Source organism: Metopolophium dirhodum, chromosome 3 (assembly GCF_019925205.1).
Source record: "Metopolophium dirhodum isolate CAU chromosome 3, ASM1992520v1, whole genome shotgun sequence".
Classification (NCBI taxonomy): domain Eukaryota; kingdom Metazoa; phylum Arthropoda; class Insecta; order Hemiptera; family Aphididae; genus Metopolophium; species Metopolophium dirhodum.
Window position 1 is genome coordinate 40565664 of NC_083562.1, and position 20246 is coordinate 40585909.

The window sequence follows — 20246 nt, forward strand, 5'->3', positions numbered from 1 at the left end:
GCAACGTAAGTATAGAGAAACATAGATTGATGATATTACGATATTAATGAAATTATATCATAAAAACTAAAAATGTATTATTATTTAGTTTATGTACTTATATTGCACGCTCGTGTATTCTCGTGCGCGCGCGCACACACACAAACGCAAGCGCCAATCGCATAGCTGTAGTGCTCGCGTATCATATTATTATTATTATTCGAGCGCGGAATGGAAAACCAGCGTACTCCACAGACATAAACGGAGTATTATAGTTGATAGTAATAATATATATTATTATTATATCATCTCGCCCTATATTGCGCTATAAAATTGTCCTAATGAGTAATATTTAATAACAGATAAGTAAACAACAAATTGTTTCGTAACATCGACCGCACACCGCAATACGACTGGACGACGCGAGACGAATCCAATTTATTGTTATTATTACGAATCGATTTCCAGTGTAAACGTCGCGTAGGTGTTGCCGTCGTCGCGAACACTCGTCGTCACCGATGACGCGTTCGTTCATCGTCGCTGCACAACCGCTGTCGCACGTCTTCAGCGTCAGTCGTCGCGACAACCAGTGACCGCCGAACCACATCACCGACCACTGCTGTCTACTAATACGTGGTCGTCGTAGTCACTTCAGCTCCCATCGCCCGGACAGGCCGTCGACGGCGCCAACCATACACGTTAGACGGTCGTGCAAAGGCAGCACACCGAGTAGGAAATCCGGCGCCGACCTAGCATGACGCTGGACTACGGTACAGCCAGCCGAGCAGCGCAACTCGTCGAACGTTTGACCAGCACCGGTGAAAACGAGGTCGATCGCAAGTTGTTCGACGAAATCGAAAACATCTGCAAGTAAGTGTCAAAATCTTAAGTCGAAAACGCTCAAAAACATAACTTGTATAACCGTTGTACAATAATAATATTGTCTACCACTGTTATTACTACCGACCACCACCACTACCACTAGCACCACCACCATCCATAATTACATAATATTACTCTTGTAACTCCAACGAACAATCTTCGGTAAAATGCTGGGAACCAACCTTTAACGTTTTTTTCGTAGTATATTACTCTATACAAACGTACACGTCACTATGCCGCACCGTCAATCCAATCCTGAGCGTCACCCTGTTTAGCAGCTATTGTAAATAGTCATAATCGTTTGATAACCGATATTATATCATTATATTAATATATATTACCTGATATACCTACAAAAACAATTATGCTCGCAACTACAGAAAAGAACAACGGCGAATCTGACTCGGTGGCCCGAGGCAATCTTAGACAGCCGACCAGGGTGTTTAAGAAGAGCTCACCAAACGGTAAAATCACTGTTTACTTAGGAAAAAGAGATTTTGTTGACCACATCACCAATGTTGACCCTATTGATGGGGTAGTATTGGTCGATCCCGATTATGTCAAAGGAAGAAAGGTATTTGGCCATGTTTTAGCTGCCTTCCGATATGGTCGCGAAGACTTGGATGTGCTGGGCTTGACTTTTCGAAAAGATCTCTATATAGCCTCCGAACAAATATATCCTGTTGGCAATATACGTACTCCAACTAGGCTACAAGAACGTTTGATCAAGAAACTTGGCCCAAATGCTATACCATTTTATTTTGAATTGCCACCTCACTGCCCAGCATCTGTTACGCTGCAACCAGCTGCGGGCGATACAGGTAAACCGTGTGGAGTAGACTATGAGTTCAAAGCGTTTGTTGGTGATACAGCCGAAGACAAACCACACAAGAGAAATTCAATAAGGCTGGCTATTAGGAAAATTATGTATGCGCCCAAAAAAGAGGAAGTGCAACCATCTGTTGAAGTGTATAAAGAATTTGTTATGAGCCCGAACAAGTTATACTTAGAAGCATCCTTGGACAAAGAGCTTTACTATCACGGGGAAAGTATATCAGTCAATGTCCACATAGCCAACAATTCTAACCGAACTGTAAAAAAAGTAAAAGTGTTTGTAAGACAATTTGCCGATATATGTCTATTTTCAACTGCCCAATATAAATGTACTGTTGCTGAACTAGAGAGTGAAGATGGTTGCCCTGTTGGTCCTGGTTTCACTTTGTCTAAAGTATATACAGTAAAGCCTACTTTGCATAATAACAAAGATAAACGTGGCTTAGCTTTGGATGGGCAGTTAAAGCATGAAGATACAAATCTTGCGTCTTCAACAATAGTGAGCAACCCTTCACAAAAAGAAAACCTAGGAATTATTGTTCAATATAAAGTGAAGGTAAAACTGTGCCTGGGTGCTTTAGCTGGTGAATTGACAGCTGAACTTCCATTTATTTTGATGCACCCCAAGCCTGAAGAGGAAGTGCTTCCAATATCCAATAATGTTGCAATCTCTGGTACAGCAGTTGATGACAACGGTGTACGCGTAGATAATTTGATTGAATTAGATGAAGATAGCCCTGCACCATCTCACGATGAAGATATCATTTTTGAAGATTTTGCTCGTTTAAGACTTAAAGCTGGTAATGATTAATTGAAATAACCATGTAAATCTGGATGAATTTATGAAATATTTCATTATTCAGTCTAGAGTATAGGTAAATAATACATACATCTACTGGACGTTTCTGTCAAATAGAATCACAGTGAGTCTATTTAAATTGTAAGACTTCAGTGGAAATCATGAAAATTCCTAAAACTGATAGAAATTAAATTCTATGATAATTGTTAAAGGATACAATGCAATTATAAGAAACTTTTAATTTTTTGTCGGAACTTAATGCGCAATATTATTAACATTGATCTAATTATTTAAAGCCCAAGGATAGGGCAAAGTTTTATCATTTAATTCAATTTTTAAATTTGTTATTTTCAAGTATTCAATACATCCTCTATTAGACTTTTAATATTATTTTTGTAGCCTAATTATGTAATTATTACCAAATTATATAAAAATTCACTACTAATTTAATAGTAATATATATCTGTAATTTTTACTAAAGCCAAATAAAAATAATTAGATAATAATTCCTATTTAGGCATTTAATTTATTTATAAAATGAAATTTAGGAAATTGATTATTTTTAGATCTAAAATACATTGAGTAGGTAGGTACCATATAAAACAACTGTTTGACAACACTATTAGGTTTAAAATAAAATTGTTTTCAAAAACATTAATTTGAGGTTTGTACAATATTATTTTATTTTTATTATTAATACTTTTTACGATTAAAATGTAATTGTGCGCATTCAAAGTTTTTTTAATATGTTTACACAACTAGTTTTAACATTCCTCCAATTGTTAAACATCGAATCAACCATATTTTAATTTATTTTCTAGTGTATTTTTTAAAATTTTATATCTTTTTTCTTTGAAAGATCTATACTATAAATATAAATTATCATCAAAAATGCTAAAATATTAATTACAACTATCCAAGCCTAAAAATTGAGTAAGTTCCTACCTAAAGTATATTTTATAGGTAGTATATTATATTATAATCAATACCTATTAATACTCAAATGCAGCGCACCAGCATTTTTTTTTGTGCCAAAATGATTACATTTTTGTTTATTAACAATAGTAATTTTGTTTATTTTTGTGAATTATATTTATTTGTTTAGTTATAATGGCCAGTACATATTTGTAATCGATATATAAACTATTTATTCCACAGCATTAGGCTACCTACGTGTAGTATTCTTTAGGTTACCAAACATCTAAGCAATTTATATTTTTTCAATTATGTTTTGACAATCGAAGAATTAGGTATAAGATTTTAAATATGTTAAGTTGAACCATTGTTAAATAATTTATGCAATTAAATAATGTGTAATAATTAATAGTCAAATTTTCTGTGTGTATTGTGATTTATATATTGGAAATAATCTTAAGATAAACTTAGTTAGTTGAACATAACCAGTAATATTCTATGATCTTAACTTTTATTGACAGGGTTTTTTTTATTTTATTTTTATTATTTTTTTTTACTTGTCACTACTAATGATTGGTTTTGTCAACATTTTGGTACTGTTTATTATAATCAAATGAAATGTCTAATTTATGTATGGATCTTAAACTGGCAGTGACTATGGCATTGTTGCTAATTGTTATTATTTTGTTTGTGTAAATGTGTGTTTGTCCGATAGTTTTATTTATTAAAAAATTTAATATATGTATGTTAAATATTGATTTATAAAGCACAAATATTACAATTTTAGATTTATTTAAATTACATCAGTATTTATATATTATATATTATTCTGTTCTCTATTAAAAACTTCAATTAACTAATCTTCACCAAATATATTTTCAAAATATGGTTTTCATACAATTTTATTTAAAAATAAGTATTAAAATAAGATGCATGATTAACCTTTTTGTTAATTTAATTTTTCATGTTGGTTGTAAATAAAATTAAAATTCACTTTTATAGGTTTATAATATTTTTGTTTTGTTTTGTAACAGTCTAGTCCTTTAAAAATTAAAAATGGTTAATATAATAACCTTATATAGAATAATGTATACCTTTTATGCGTTATTAAGTCCAAATCTTAACTTTAAAATTATTGTATCAAAATAATATTATGTAGATAGATGTATTATACCTAATGCCCTAGTTTGTAACATTTTTATGAGCATAATTAAATTGTTTTTCTAGTAAAAAAGTCTAGAAAATCAGAATATAATTAAAAACATACTGAATTATATGTACGATATAATAGTTAAATTAAAATGGTTTAGTTTAGAAAACGAGTTATTGAATAATTACCTAGCTAATTTTACACAATATACCTACATTAAATATTTTGTCAAGCTTTTAAATAAATACCATACTATTTAATTTACTTTTAAAATTAATTTTAATATTAAATGTGGCTTTGGTTGAAATTTACTTGCAAAACAGGGTGAAGCAAGTAAAGATTATTTTTTTTTTTTGACGGTGGGGTTTTAACCAATCCTTAACTAATATTGTATTTAATTATAATAATCATCCCACATCAAATAATTTTTATTTATTATTTTTTTCTAATGTTTGTACACACAATAATTGAATCTGATTTAAAACTAAGGTATTGAGGTATACCTAGCCTATATGATAACTATTATAAATAAAAATTCTTGGATATTTGCTCTTATGCACATGCTTAAAAATAATTCAAATACATATCAAATGAAAAATATTAAAAGCAATATCTGTTGACATTATTTTGTTAGGTGGGGGGACCCTTGGGGTCACTACCTTAAATAAAATATGTAAATCCTAATTTTTATGTTGATTACTTTTTACGTTTAAAAATAATTATTTTAATGTATGGAATGATTTGTATGTGACTGTAACGTTTCATTTGTATGAAACGTATTAACTCTTGGAGTAGAATGTAAAATAATATTGTAAAAAACATAATAAATAATAATAACCAATGATTATTAGGTTACCTATTACTTTTGGTTGACATATAACTAAACTATTAACTTATATTAATTTATTATATAAACAGTTATACATATTTAGTATTTACCATCTTTAATTATATTGTAAAACATATTTATTTGTTTACTTAAGTGATGTTTTTAGCTTTAAAGCGTGGCTTTTTTAGAACAATAGGTACCTACAGCTTATAATAATATTACCTTATACCATTTCCATTTATAATTCAAATTTTTGTGATCAATACTATACTGTGGTTAATAAAAATATAAATCTATAAAAAAAAAACTCCTCGCTGATATATTTTTTTATCTTTCCTATAGTGTAAATAGTTTATAAAATTGTATGATATATTAAGTACCTATATTCAATATTTTATGGGTACTCATGAGTGTATACTTACTATATATCATAATTTATAATTTATAATACCTATAATAGACAGTGTTTAAAAGTAAAACAATTGATACACAATAAGCGTTATGGATACAGCTTTAGAAACAATTAATTAATGTAAAATAAAGATATTATGCTGTCGATTTTAATATTGGTAACTGCGTTGGTGTAACTTTAGTACAATTGAAAAACAACAATTAACGCGTTTGAATAATTATTTTGAGCAGAGCTCGATCATTGAAATTTAATATCATATTGAATGAAAATGTTTGGATATTGTATATTTTAAGTATCATCTGTGTGCAATCGTCAATTAATTTTCAATCGATTGATGTACACAATTCATTAGGACGCGACACTACTATTGTACTAACCGTGAATAATACTAATAGTGAGACAATTAATTATTGCTTACACGCACCGTTCAGCAGAATCTACAATCGGAAAATGTTAACTCGAAAAATGTACACAAGTTGTATAAAAACAATTAAAATATGATGTCTTTTTTGTAGTAGTTTTCAAGGTATAAGTGACTAGTGACAAAATGTAATTCATACAATTTAATTGTCCATAGTTCATTTTTACAATGTATAAATCTGAAAAAAATTGTAAACGTATAAATATGGAACATGCATAGATGGACGTCTATACGTATTTCACATCACGTAGGATTAATTTTGACAAAATGTGTTTAATACTATTTTCTGCCCGACAATGGGTATATTATTATGATTGTTGTATGATAGAGGATAAATTAATAACAACAAATTCTTTCACGACACGAATCTTAATTGATGCCGCGTTGTGATGTAAACGCGTTGTTCATTGAAAACTGAAATATGCGATTATTATTTTATTTCTAATCATACAAATTCGCCTTTATCTATACATAACATTAATCATTATGATTTATGATTAATGAGTATTATGACGTATAGGTGCGAAATACGATATCGTATTTAACGTAGGTATCGCATACGATGCATAATACTACAACTGCATAATAGGTAGGTACTTTATAATACTGTCGGCGGAAATGCGAAATGTCGTCGTACACACTGAAATAGGTTATTTTAATTTATTATTTTAACACATTAAGAATAAATTAAGATATTATATTACTGTGCGATCGTGTGTGATTTTCTATACGATGCTGTGATGTACAGAATACTTATGGTTATGCATAATACATATTATTATTAATATTTTACTAAAGTGGCGAGGCACTGACGTCGTCATACTATGATAGTCACTATATAGTCTATAGAATGTACAGTGCATATTTGACTTTGTGTTATTATTATTATTATTATTATACTCTGCAGTCGGTACGTTTTAATTAAGTCCGGAACGCAATGGGCAGGAAGTACCTACTAACACAATTATTAACTGTTGCCAAAAACTGTGCGTCTGTATATTAATCGAGTTTCAGATATCCTTTGATAAACAACAGTTGTTTCAGTGTACGTTTAAATTACTAAAATGTGTTGTCCATCGAATTAATTAGGTACTATATTGGCTATTACTTAAATTATCCGGAGAGCAGTAGAGCACCCCCTCTCCAGAAACCAATATTTGTATGCATATAATGTAAAATATTCTATATTTATTTCATTTGTTTCATTGTTATATAATTAGTAACACCCAAGTAGGAAGGTTACAATTCATTTTTTATTTTTTTATATAATATAGGTAATCATCCCCTCACCTTGTATACCAAAATGTATTTCGTCACGTACTTATAGGTAATATAATTATTTTCTTTTTGAGTAAACACAAAAAATCTCAACTTCGTGTTTATTGCGTTCTAAAAATCGTGATTCAGGGCCAAAAACGATAGTTTTCGTTGACACTTTTTGGTACTAAAGTAATTCTAACAGACTGGTTTGTCAGGGCGGGGCGTTCAAATATCGAATTCCGACGACAGACTATAAAATATTTTATTAAACTCTCGTCTGGGGAGTATAACAATAATAGGTACATGAAATGAAATTCCCCGCCCAACAGGGTAGGGAAATGCACCTTCGTGTGACACGAACAAATATTGAAACCGATAATAAGTAATAACTAATAACATAAGTTAGATAATAAGGTATAGATTATAGACTTTATTGGTTCCTGGTCTCCTGGATATTATATACGGCACATTTATCTGGGATGCTACATTCTAATTATGTAATTTGTATAGCTGCGGAAAATGGCTCATTAGCATCCTATTGTAAATAAGGAAGTAAGTATACAGGTAATACAGTATATAGTGATAATAACAATAATCGACGGAGTGTACCGGATTTGTAGCGCACTGTAAACAAAAAAATATTTGTTGCCTACGGTGGCATCTATCGTATATCTCCGATGAAATTAATAATATATAATAAAGTAGGTAAGGTATAAAGATTAATACCTACCTATATGTAAAAAATGGGGCATCGCCCAATACCGTACAAATGTGCAAAATTATAGGACAAAACCGCACACAGATTTTAAAATCTCATTACCACACACAAATTTAGTCGTATATTTTTCACATGCAAAAAAAAAAAACCATAACTCAGAATTTGGACATGGAGAAATTCTTTGAAACTGTTGGACACTTTCATATGCCTAAGAAATAATCTTTCAGTGGTACCTTAAGTGCAATTTCAACTTTTGACTTGGGAGGGGGGGGCTGAATATATTAAAGGCAAGCAGATCATTGCAATATAGCATTTTAAAATTGTATGTCCTAGGTTTTGGGGGGCTTAGCCTCCCAAGCCCCCTCCAATTCGCGCCTATGAGTGGTACATATATAACTGCAACTCTTTCGATAGCAGGCATTAGTGCATGCCATTCGCTTTTACTGTAGCCCAGTAATTTCTGGTACTAAGTTGATCAGTTCCAGCCATCTCCCAAAATGTATTTTTTATTTTTGTTAATTTTTAGTCTACCTTCTGAAACGGGACATTTTAGTGTCCCGTAGATTCCCTAGGGGCAACAGGACAGAGTTACAAAAACGGGACATGTATGGTCACCCTTTTATATACGACTACTATATATAGATGCTATTTTTAATTATTTTGATGTAACACACTTTTTTTTATTTGGATTGTGTTTCTATTTTAATTTTATGGAATTTTAATTTAATTCGAAGTAATATATTTGTATTTCAATTTGTATTGGTTTTAATAAATGTATGCGGTATTGTACTATTTTTGTGTGCAGAATATTAGGCTATATATTTTTATAAATCTGTGCGATATCATACTATTTTTGTGTGAATTATTGAGTTATGCTTGCGTGGTAAATGGTAATAGAAAGCGCCGAAGATAAATTTCACGTTTTCAAAAATATTTTTTTACATGACCAAAAAAACATTTTTGAAAAATAAATGATATTTCTTACAAATTTTATCGTCATCATCATTTTTTTAATTTCTTACTTTTTTGAACGACTGTTACATGTATTTTTAATTTTATATTTCGAAACGGATTATTTTTCTGAGAATTGAAGTATATAAATATAAAATATAAGATAATACGATATTACACGATGATACTCGTATTTTGCAGGGCTAGTATAATACTATGCCACACAACTTCCGTTATCTAAATAAACTTTAATACTTATTTAATCGTTCAAAATTAGATTTTTTCAAAACCTAATAGTAATATAACAAAATTGATAATAAAATAACATTGGCTAAAATTACAAAATATATTCTACTTACTTCTAACGAATTATTTGTAAGCCTCAAATGACTTTAAAATCTAAATCGGCATACATACTTGTAACTAACATAAAATTTGTAATACGTATTTTAGAATTTGAAATTGACAACTGACGATAAAGAAATGTTTTTTTTATCTAAAGATTGATTTATATCTTTAAGGTAATTTAAACCAAAGAATAAAACATATGAAGACTCAGAACCCATTTTAAGAATAAAGTTATTAATTTAAAGAAGTAAAACATAAACAAATAAATAGATACAATTAGAATCAATTGAAATATTACTTACTTTGAGTTAAAAACTAAAATCAGTGATTAATAAAATAATAATTACCGGTATTTATCATATTCACTCTTACTTATATTTTTATACTATTTAAAGAGTATCTTTCTAAGGCGATACCTTTTTCTATTAAAATGAGAACCACTTTTTTCCGGTTGATTGTCAACCGGATAACTTATTTGACAATCTCAAAATCGAATTTTGAATGAGTAGTTCAATAGGCCATGTACCTACCTAGTAGTTGTCAAACTGCAACGGTGACGAGTGGTAAATGTTTTTTTATTATCATTTTATTTTTTTACGCTTTATACAATCGAGAGGATATAATACTTAGGATATATGTATTACCTATATCTGCAGCGCGTTCGTCGCTTATTTCCTTATTACATAATTGAACATGTCGTGCGTACCTATATATAAAATACCTATGTAACCAGTTTTATTATAAATTACTTATAAGTAGGTACGTGTACTTTACTTGAATCATAAATTCATGGTCGATTGAGGACTATAAACTGTATAGCAGCTATTATTATCGCTGTTAATTACTAATTGCTAATTATAGGTATATATAATATAGGTATTTATAACCACGACATCACTGGTACAAAAATATGACGTATTTGTATTATAATGTATCAACTGTATAGATTTAAAATTACTCAAGTGGTATAATAGTATAAGTGGTATAAGTGGCAGGACATTGTCATTTGATGATAGGTACTCACTATAGTGTCGTTCAAGCCTGTTTTTGAGCTTTTTACCCTATTAAATAAGTACAAATTCGTTTTTATTACTATTTGTAGGATGTTATTAGTTTTTTATTTTCTATTAATAATAATTATTATGTATACCTTGAACTTATCATCGTTTATTTATAGTACTATAGTAGGTATATGTATCTAAACATAATATTGGTTAATTAAAAAAAATATATATATAGTATGTATACATATAGATAAATCTAACGATTGTTACGTTACAAGTTATAAATTGTATGGTATTTAATCTATAATATAGTATAATATAATATATGAATTTGAATTTTTTTAAATTTTCTAAATATTAAAAATAATGGTTATAACCATGCTAGTCCATGCAAATAAATGGTACCTACTTTTCTATCATAGATATCTATATTATAATATAGGTACCTATCTGTGTTTACGCCCTCAAAATAATTATATAACCCCGCCATTTTTTGTTTTATGTTTAATTGTGAACATATATTGGGTTAAGGATAATACTATATTTTATATTAAGTATAATCACGTTAAGCTTGATTGTATAAAGTATAAGCCAATCGCATGTGCATAATTGCAGGAACAATAGTTATATACCTACTTATTTGATTGTTGGAGGGCTTACAACAATTTTAAGTTTGAGTTTAAGTTTTACTCATTACATGGTAAATCATACATGTAATTTTGTAGACAGGATTCTGGTGCATATATACTTAAAGTATAGGTATATAATGAATGTCGCCGTGGGGATCATCAAATGGAGACGTATAGATGGACCGTAATTTTATGGATTCTTAGTTGCCCGAGACTTGAATTGATGCGGAGATGACATTCTGGTTGCAAACCAATCCATTTGAGGCTATATCGAGCCAAACTGCAGAATTTTGGTGTCCGACATAAATTTTATAATTGTATTATTTATTTCTAAATAGTATAATATACTGGTTTTTTTTATACATAATTTCTTATTACTGTATTTATACCTATAATGTTCTTTTTTATTTATTACTATATAATATAATACTATGTGATACAATATAATTATTTATTTACGGAAATAATATTCCAATTACATTTTTTTATGTATGTTTTATAATACAAAATATAATATAATATAGTTCAGTAATAATGCAATGTATAGTTTGTATACTTCGTAAACATAAAGTGTGTAAACTACAAACGAAAAAAAAATGGTGGGGGTTATAGTAGGTACCAAATAGATGAATTCATCAGATTAAACTATTAAAGTATAATATAGTTTTAATTTGAATAATGATTTTATACTGCGATAGCCTATAGGTAAATATTAAATAATAATATGTTGTTTGTATTTAAATTTACTATACGAATATAGGAATTTGTTGGTTTAATTCTTTATTTACATATCGAAATTTTTTAGAAAATCCTCAATCTACATCGACAGAGTTCATGCATTACTATTTCATCAACTCAAAGAAAAACATTCCCAGATTCGTTTGAGTGCGCTCCGAATTTGTAATCGTCTTTTTAAGTATGTATTTTATGTTTTTTTTAATGTAGACGTAGTAGTACACCTATAAAAACAACTTTTATCGTTTTTGTATAATATATTGTTGTTTATTTGTACTATAGAGTCAATATAGATTATTAGATGGACCATAGTAAAATTATATAACCGTGCAATTTGTTTTAGGAAATTCGAACATTTTAGAAAATTAATAATCGTTGATATCTCGATTCTTCTAAAACTCACAGTTAACACGGACGCGGGACGAACGCTGCCCCCGCCTAAAAAATTCGCTACGGATTTGGAACTTTACTCTATTAGATGCATCAAGGAATGGAATGACGAGTTTGGGAAGGACTTTAAAGACGAATTTAATTTTGTGTTTAAGTATTTGAACAAATATAAAAAAGTAGGTTATTATGATATCTAATTATTATATTTGCTATACATGTGTAATGTATATTGTATACACCATTACACCCTATATATTCGTCGAACCCTCTACTACACAAGGATACAAATACATTAGGTAGTAAATTATGTTCTTTAACTATATAATGTGCATTGTGTGGGGCATAACATTTCAGATTGATTTCGAATCGATGACTGTGCGGTCCATTACCAATGCGAGACTACTGGAGGATAGGGAACAGCGACAACGGCGTTTGGATGATGAGAAATTGAAAAAAATTGAAACTGAAATAAATGGTATACACACTATATTTATTTTTTTCTTTGACTGAAAATCAATCTTAAATAAGCCCCTTAGCCATTAAGGATATTGTATATACATACATAAATATATATATCCGTTTGAAATCTTTGAATAAATTCATTTTTGCTCAGAACTCGAACCGGAAATAACAATCGCGGCTAGAACCCTGGAGAGTTGTCTGGAATTGCTAATTCCCATTCCGGAAGAGTTTTTTATACCTGAAGCGGAGGAAGAACCGTCGTCGATGGATTCCGGACGAAAAATTGTCACCGAGATCGAGTCGGGCGACGAAAACGAAAGATACAGAGAAACTGGCATAATCGACCCTGCCGCGCACACCGTGACAGTCACACTGAGACCGGGTGATTATTAAATTTGTTGAATTGAAAATTTTCAGCTGATGTATATTATACTGGAAGCGTGTATTTAATTTCCTTCGTGTTTCGGCTGTTTTATAGATTTCCGAAAAAGGGTGAAGAAATCCGAAGATAACTTGGCTATAATTGAAAGCGCAAACGAACAAGTAAAGCTGATATCCGACAAGTATTTGCCAAAAATCAAAAAATGGTTGCAAGACATAGCAAAAATATCGAGTAATATTATATATTTTATATATATTAGAGTGACTATACGTGGTGTTGGCGGGGGGACTGGGTCGTTTACTCATATTAACTATCTGAATTTATGAGTACGAGCATACTAGTACTTAATTATTCACCAACAACAGCAAGTGAACACCTCTATATAGGTAATCATTGTCAGCTGATAGAATAATCTATTTATTTTTTAAATTATATTTCTCTTAATTATGCTAGGCATCATTGAGAAGATTTGTGTGTAATATACCTAGAAATACAATAAAATAATCAAATGCAGTGAGAAACAATACATGAATAATAATGTAAAAATGTATACATAAGAATTTAAAAATAACAAATTACAATAATAAACAATTTATGATGAATAATATTAAGTAGGTATAGAAATATCAAATAATCGTTGTGAGTACAAACATTTGTTATAAAAAATCAGTGTTAAACTCATACAAAGACATCATCGGCTATCAATTATTAAGAACATATATTATAATGTGCGTCCGTTGTATATTTTCGGTCTATGGTTTTAATATATTGTGATTCTCTCCTATAAATAAATAGACGGAGAACTCTTAAAACGAACGATCGAACTCAAGCGGCGTTTAACCGACCTGACGAGCCGAGAAAACAAAATCACGTACTACGAAGACGGCGATGATTGTTCTAGCGACTCCGACATGGAAGAAGTCCTCCCTCAATCGTCCGCCGACGATCTGTTGGCTCAATGTTTAGCTAAACCGGATAACAATGTACTTAAACTAGTATAGTCTTTGGTAGATTCTTTGATACGATATAAAAAAAATTATATGCGTACATATATTATATACGTTATTTTTAGACTGAAAACGATGGCAGTGACCGCGCCGACTCCGAAAAAGTTTCGGAGAGAGATGACAATCGCAACAGTGTCGTAGCCGTGCCGAAGTTGCCGTTCGATATCGATCTATATCACTGGGAAGACGAACAACTTTCAGCTCCTCGTATTTTACCGTAAATATTATCCCAAATTTTTTTTTATTCATTTATAGACTTAATTAAAAAAACATTCGGTCCGTCTCGGTGGTCAAAACAATTTTAAACTAGTATTATACTGAAAAAAAGTACAGTATTAATGTATTATGTATATACAGTCTTCGGAATGAAAAAAAGATAGTGTTTGTTTTATGATGCAAATAAAATCGGTATGTATCGTTTGTAGGATGTAAGGAAAAACTGTCAAGGGAATACTTCGAGATTATAAAAATATATTAGGTTGGACCATGAAGTAGGTACGACAAACAATTGAGTATATGCAGTTCTACTCTAGAGCAGGACTGTAATAAAAAAAGGAATAACTAGAAATATCGACGAAAAGAATAAATTTAATTGTCCAGAAAACATATAGAATATTGTAGTCTGAAGTTATGTGATTCATCTCGGAAATGGGGTAGAATAGAATTGACTTATGTTTTCTTTCTCGATCATATAATATTATTTTATATTACCTATTATATAACGCTTTTGTAATTTTTTCCTGAAATATGCTTTTTGGGAATTATAACTGTTTCGCCTTTCAGAATCAACAAAATTTAATTTATTTTGTACATAACACATATAGGAGTTACAGGACATCATAGGTACTACAGCCATAGTTCTAAAGTTCTGAAGTTCTATTTATTTATTTTTTTTAATGTTTTAATAATTCAATAATAGGTAAGTCATTAAACATATTAATTATATGTAAGGTTCATGATATATTTTGAAATTTATGAAATTAAATAAAAAATCTCTTCATAAAACAGATCTTAATGTAAGATTGGACCTGCAGTTTGTTCAACAACAATCAGAGGATGTGAATTTAAAATAACTTTAAATTAAAAATACTAACTCCGAGTTGCCGTCACTTGGTCTTTTGAAAATTAGTATAACTACAGTGCTATAAACGCGTAGCTATATTATATTTTGTTTAAGTTAATAGCAATGCAATGTCCGTGCCCCGTGGTCAGGTATGATGATAGGAACTATATGAGTATAGACTATACTATACTGTATAGTTTCATTATTCATTTACGAGTTGAAGATTAACGCAACGCTACTGAGTTGCATCGACGATGGTGTTAGAAATAAATTGTCTTTTAATAAATAAGCTTATGACCTAACCTTATTACGTGCCCGAGTTACGCGAAACGAACGCGTGCATTTAGAATAAGGTATAAATCGATAAAGTACAAACAAATTACATCTAAATACTTTTTAGTTTTTATACTATTTATTCTTTCAAACTGGGTCTAGGTTTTTTAAATAAAAATTTGACGTGCAACACTATAATAGAAGATCCTGACCTACCTACTTACTAATTACTGTCGAATTTCGTTTTTCCCTAAATAAAAAACGCGTAGGTATACGTGAAGGTCAGTGCGAGCGCCAGTTGGAAATCCGTACGGATTAAAAAAAAACAATCCAACCAATTGTTTAATCTAATATACTTAACAATCCAGAAGTCAGAACTAGCCAATTTTAACATCTCATACCGTTTCAAACATTTTATACTATGATATCGCGTTAACATCATTCACTGATGTGCATTCGAGTTATTTATAAATCAATAAACTACAATATTTCGAATGTATTTGTATATTTATAATATGTTTAATATAATATGCTTATGGTTAAATGTGTTTAAAATGTATGGGTGTGTTTTGGATTTTTGCATCGTTAAAAACACACACGTGCGCACTTGTGTCGTTTTCGTAGCAAGGCCATCGATTCTTAACACTGTGTATTTTTATCGTCCATAGTTTTTCTTCGAACCGTTAGTATGATTATATTATTTATTTTACACTACATAAAATACTCCTTAATACCAGTGCACATTTATTGTACACATTCTTCGTGTATTATGACTTCTAATCAATCTAGCGTCTGGGTTACATTCATTTTTTCCTATTTGTGGTATAAATTACGATTTACAATTCAATAATTAATTGAATATCAATATTTAAGTACATGCATTTCTCATAGGTCGCACCCTATACTTCGTTTTTATTATATTATGTTTATATACTAGCTGCTTAACCTGACTTTACCTGGGAAAGCATGAACAAATATAAAATACGGTGCTATTTAGGTGTGTCTTGGTTATAGTGTGACTGAGTTCTGAGAAAACCGGTGTTAACGGTCGACGGAATACTTAGCTTTGTGAACTGATTTTACCATGATGGACATCTGCCTGTAGTGGATTTGAAGTAGCTGTTGGCATGCTTACAAACATGGTTCTAACTATGCTATCTAAACTTTACTGATATCCAAGAACAATCTGAAATTTTCATCAAAATGGGTCGACTAGTTTTTGAGTATATAATAGCCATAATTCTACAAAAAAAACATTTATTTTTATGTTAATAGATTATATTATTATATAAGTCTATTCTATTTCTGTAACTAATAGCAACCCTATATATAAACAAAAAAAAATATTCAGTTTGCCTGATTCAAAACGAAATTACTGTGGGGCCTCCCCATATAGCCAACCTATAATAAAGTATATAGGTTGAACAAAAAAGCCAGAGTCTCATAGAACATAATTGCACAATTTGGTGCTAATTGTACATGTAGTCCTGCTTTAGATTAGCGAGTACTAAAAAACACAATCATTTTTATGTATAAAAAGAAGAAGATTAAATAATATAAAAACAGTTAACCAGTAGATATCGAATAGTTATAGTTTGGATAGATAATTTGTATACATTAATTAACATTTTATTAATGATCATATACTTTTACAAAACAACACGTCCTTACACAATAATAGAGGGAATAATTCACTTTAAAAGTAAGTGGGTTACATCATCAAACATTAAAAAATTATTATAGAATAATTTGCATGTATAGCAATTATAGTAAAAATGTTTAACCATAGTTACTCCTATATGAAATTGTTCTATTATTCTGCACGGTTAACTTAAAATCAATCTAATTAATACTAAAATTTGCTATTTAAGGATATGGGGCTGCCCCGGCAATTCATAGAATTGATGATTAACTAATAAATTATATTATATTTGAAACAAATTCACCTGTTACCATTTTCATAGGTAGAACATTTTATATAAATGATTTCTATAAATCCTCAAGTTTCAATTATGATTGTTTATGAAAAAAGATATTTCACGCTTTTTTCAGTACAAATCAAGATGGTCATAGTTTTTGGACTTCGAATTCTGTAATGGACACTGACTGTGACGGTATTGTACTGCCAGGAGGATCTGAAAATTTACGCACACGAGTTATCGAATTTACTGGAAAATTCGAAAGAGTAGAAAGACAGTGTAGAGCCCCATTGCCAAGCGGTAGATTATGCCCAAGAGAAGACCGTTTTAAGGTAAATTAAATACAATTATTAAAACTTATACGTTTTAGTTATTATATTTTATTATTTGTATAGTGTCCATTTCATGGAAGAATTGTACTGAGAGATGAGCTTGGTCGAGTTGTCGATCCGGAAAACAAAGAAGTTTTGGAAAAAGAGAAAAAACAGAATGTACCTGAGTGGCAAGATCCACAGCTGCTTAGAGATATACAGGTAGAATGTGTTTTATAGCTTTGATGTGCAATTATTTTTTGTATAGATATTTTAATGTAGACAATTATTTATCTGTGTAGCGTCAAACAGGGGTTGATCTTACAATGCCGAAAAAAGGAAGCAGAAAGAACCGAAAACAAAGTTCAAATCTGACAAATTTAAAAAAAGAACAGGACACTCCACGTGCCCGGCTGGAAAAAAAAGTGTTCAAAAAGTAATTTTGAATTTTATTGTGAATTTATAACCAGTTATCAAATATAAAAGTCAACAATGGTTACAAATTGGCATAAAGTGGTGAAGTGTTAAATTTGCGATAGTGGTATAATATACTATATTAAAGTATAATGTTACAGCTAAAGTCTGAAATTAGATAATGTGCACATTAGCCAATTTCAAACTTTAGCTGTGAATAAAAACTTTAGGAAATAGATTATAGGTACATTATCCGGCTAAAGTAACTTTAATCTTCTTGTTATGGCTAATGTATAATATTATTAATATATTCATAATATATATTTATTTCAATAAAATTAATTAATATAAGTCGGTAATCTGTTTGATTTCGCGTTTTTAATTTCTAATATTATTTCGGAATTTTTTTTTTGATATAATTAAATTAAATTTTGGTTTTTTCCCGCAATTAATTTATTAAAACACACGTAAAAATTGTCTTTTGAACACATCATATTGCAGAGTGCAGACGTCCACGTTTTACTCCAAACACTATTCAATTTCAACTGACGTTATACTCGTATAGGTTAGGTTATAAATCGTAATATAAAATAAGTAAAATTTAATATTGGGAAATAAACATCAAACGATTACGATAAATGATTGCCAAATAAGCGGGTTTGGTGAGAGATAGTGTTATGGTGTATTGTTTCTGTCATTTATTATTATTATTACTATAGTAAAACTTATAAAATGTCATCTTATCTTTGGACGTTTTTCACATCATAAAAACAGCACCATAAGAATTTCATATCTTACATTGAGTGCCTTTGAAAATATAATATACCAGGTTTTGTCTATTTTTTCTAACCAGTTACTTCATCCATCCATCAATGGCTAATGTACAAAATAACTGGTCAATGTACGAAACTATGATTTTACATTTTGAGTGTACTTAAACCAAGTAGTATGGATAATTTGCACTTTAGCCGCGTTTCGGACTTTAGCCATAACATATACAAATGATTCAGTACATTTAGGTTCTTAGTAAAGTATTAGTGTATTACAAAGAATTATTGTTATTGAAATGTCAATAAAATAATTTGGAAAATTTACTGCTTATACGGTAGTATAAACAGTAAATTATATAACTATTTAACTATATAACAATTATACTTGTAGATCATCTGTGAAGAAAGTTGCTAAAATTTTGGATGGTATGGATCAGAGGAAATTTCGAGACAAATTTGGAGATCAATTCAACTATGTCCATGATACAGCGTAATGTATTTTATTCCTTCCTGTGTTTTTTTTCTTACCTTAAGTATTATAACTTATAAGACGTTATAGTTGAACAATTAGTGTAATTGAGCTATGTGAAAAATGTTCACTTATTGTCTTTAAACTATTTTGTGTATTTTTGTAATAATAGATATAAGAAAAGTATAATGCAATATTTTCTTATTTCTTTGAGCAAAATAATTTACCTAGATGTAATAATATTATATATATTTAAGGTTTTGCTTGAATTAAATAAATATATTTTTAATTCTGAGCAATTCTATTGGCCTTAATATATTTTTTATGTTTATCAAATATTTATTATATTATAATTATATGTGTTTTGGAAGGAGATTGTAGTATTCTGTATTTATGACTCATGTCATCTTTTTTAAGTTTAATTAATGAAAGTAAAGATATTACAATATATTATACGAGATATTATGTAAGCATGTAAATTGTTATAGGACAGACAATTGAACATTTAGAGTACCTAGTTGTCTCGGTTGACTTCTATTAGTTACATGAACAACACATAATGTTAAAAATAAATCATAGTACAAAGAGGCATTTTATGAACACAAATTACTGAAATTATGCATTTTGTATTGAAAAAATTTAATTGGTATTATGTATGTGTTTGGTGAGTTTCTGAATTAATATTTTTCGATATACTGTATGAAGCAAAGGATGTATTTTTGTATAACCTATTGGTTATTTTATCTTATTTCTTTCTGTAGGCATGTTTTTTGACCTTGAAGAGTTTCCAACCCTACTCCTCTTCAACAATTGGAAATCTAGTAGTTATTGAATATGGATAGTGTACATTGAATAGCTTATTTTTTCAGTTTTCTCATGACCTAGTTCACAAGAGCAAGGAAAAACTAAAGGTAAGTGTT

At 29.7% G+C, this 20246-nt stretch overlaps 2 protein-coding genes across 2 annotated transcripts; both read left to right on the forward strand.

Annotated features, from left to right (window-relative positions):
• Positions 1 to 78: 78 nt before the first annotated feature.
• LOC132941697 (UV-stimulated scaffold protein A-like) lies at positions 79 to 19625 on the forward strand. Its single transcript, XM_061009849.1, has 12 exons — positions 79 to 849; positions 11937 to 12047; positions 12210 to 12432; positions 12611 to 12731; positions 12870 to 13100; positions 13197 to 13331; positions 13896 to 14083; positions 14173 to 14324; positions 17496 to 17694; positions 17758 to 17895; positions 17976 to 18109; positions 19249 to 19625. Exons 1-12 carry the CDS (start codon positions 734 to 736, stop codon positions 19349 to 19351), a joined length of 1851 nt encoding a protein of 616 aa, XP_060865832.1. The 5' UTR covers positions 79 to 733; the 3' UTR covers positions 19352 to 19625.
• On the forward strand, positions 844 to 4408 carry LOC132941699 (arrestin red cell). The gene has a single exon (XM_061009851.1). It carries the CDS (start codon positions 1226 to 1228, stop codon positions 2504 to 2506), a length of 1281 nt encoding a protein of 426 aa, XP_060865834.1. The 5' UTR covers positions 844 to 1225; the 3' UTR covers positions 2507 to 4408.
• Positions 19626 to 20246: the final 621 nt, after the last annotated feature.

What these genes read in the sequence shown, in the direction of transcription:
- LOC132941697 (XM_061009849.1), top strand. Translation starts at nt 734, where the DNA reads ATGACGCTGGACTACGGTACAGCCAGCCGAGCAGCGCAACTCGTCGAA. An exon ending in GAAATCGAAAACATCTGCAA is followed by an intron (nt 850 to 11,936) that starts GTAAGTGTCAAA and finishes GAAATTTTTTAG; the next exon opens with AAAATCCTCAATCTACATCG. An exon ending in AATTGAAACTGAAATAAATG is followed by an intron (nt 12,732 to 12,869) that starts GTATACACACTA and finishes ATTTTTGCTCAG; the next exon opens with AACTCGAACCGGAAATAACA.
- LOC132941699 (XM_061009851.1), top strand. Translation starts at nt 1,226, where the DNA reads ATGCTCGCAACTACAGAAAAGAACAACGGCGAATCTGACTCGGTGGCC.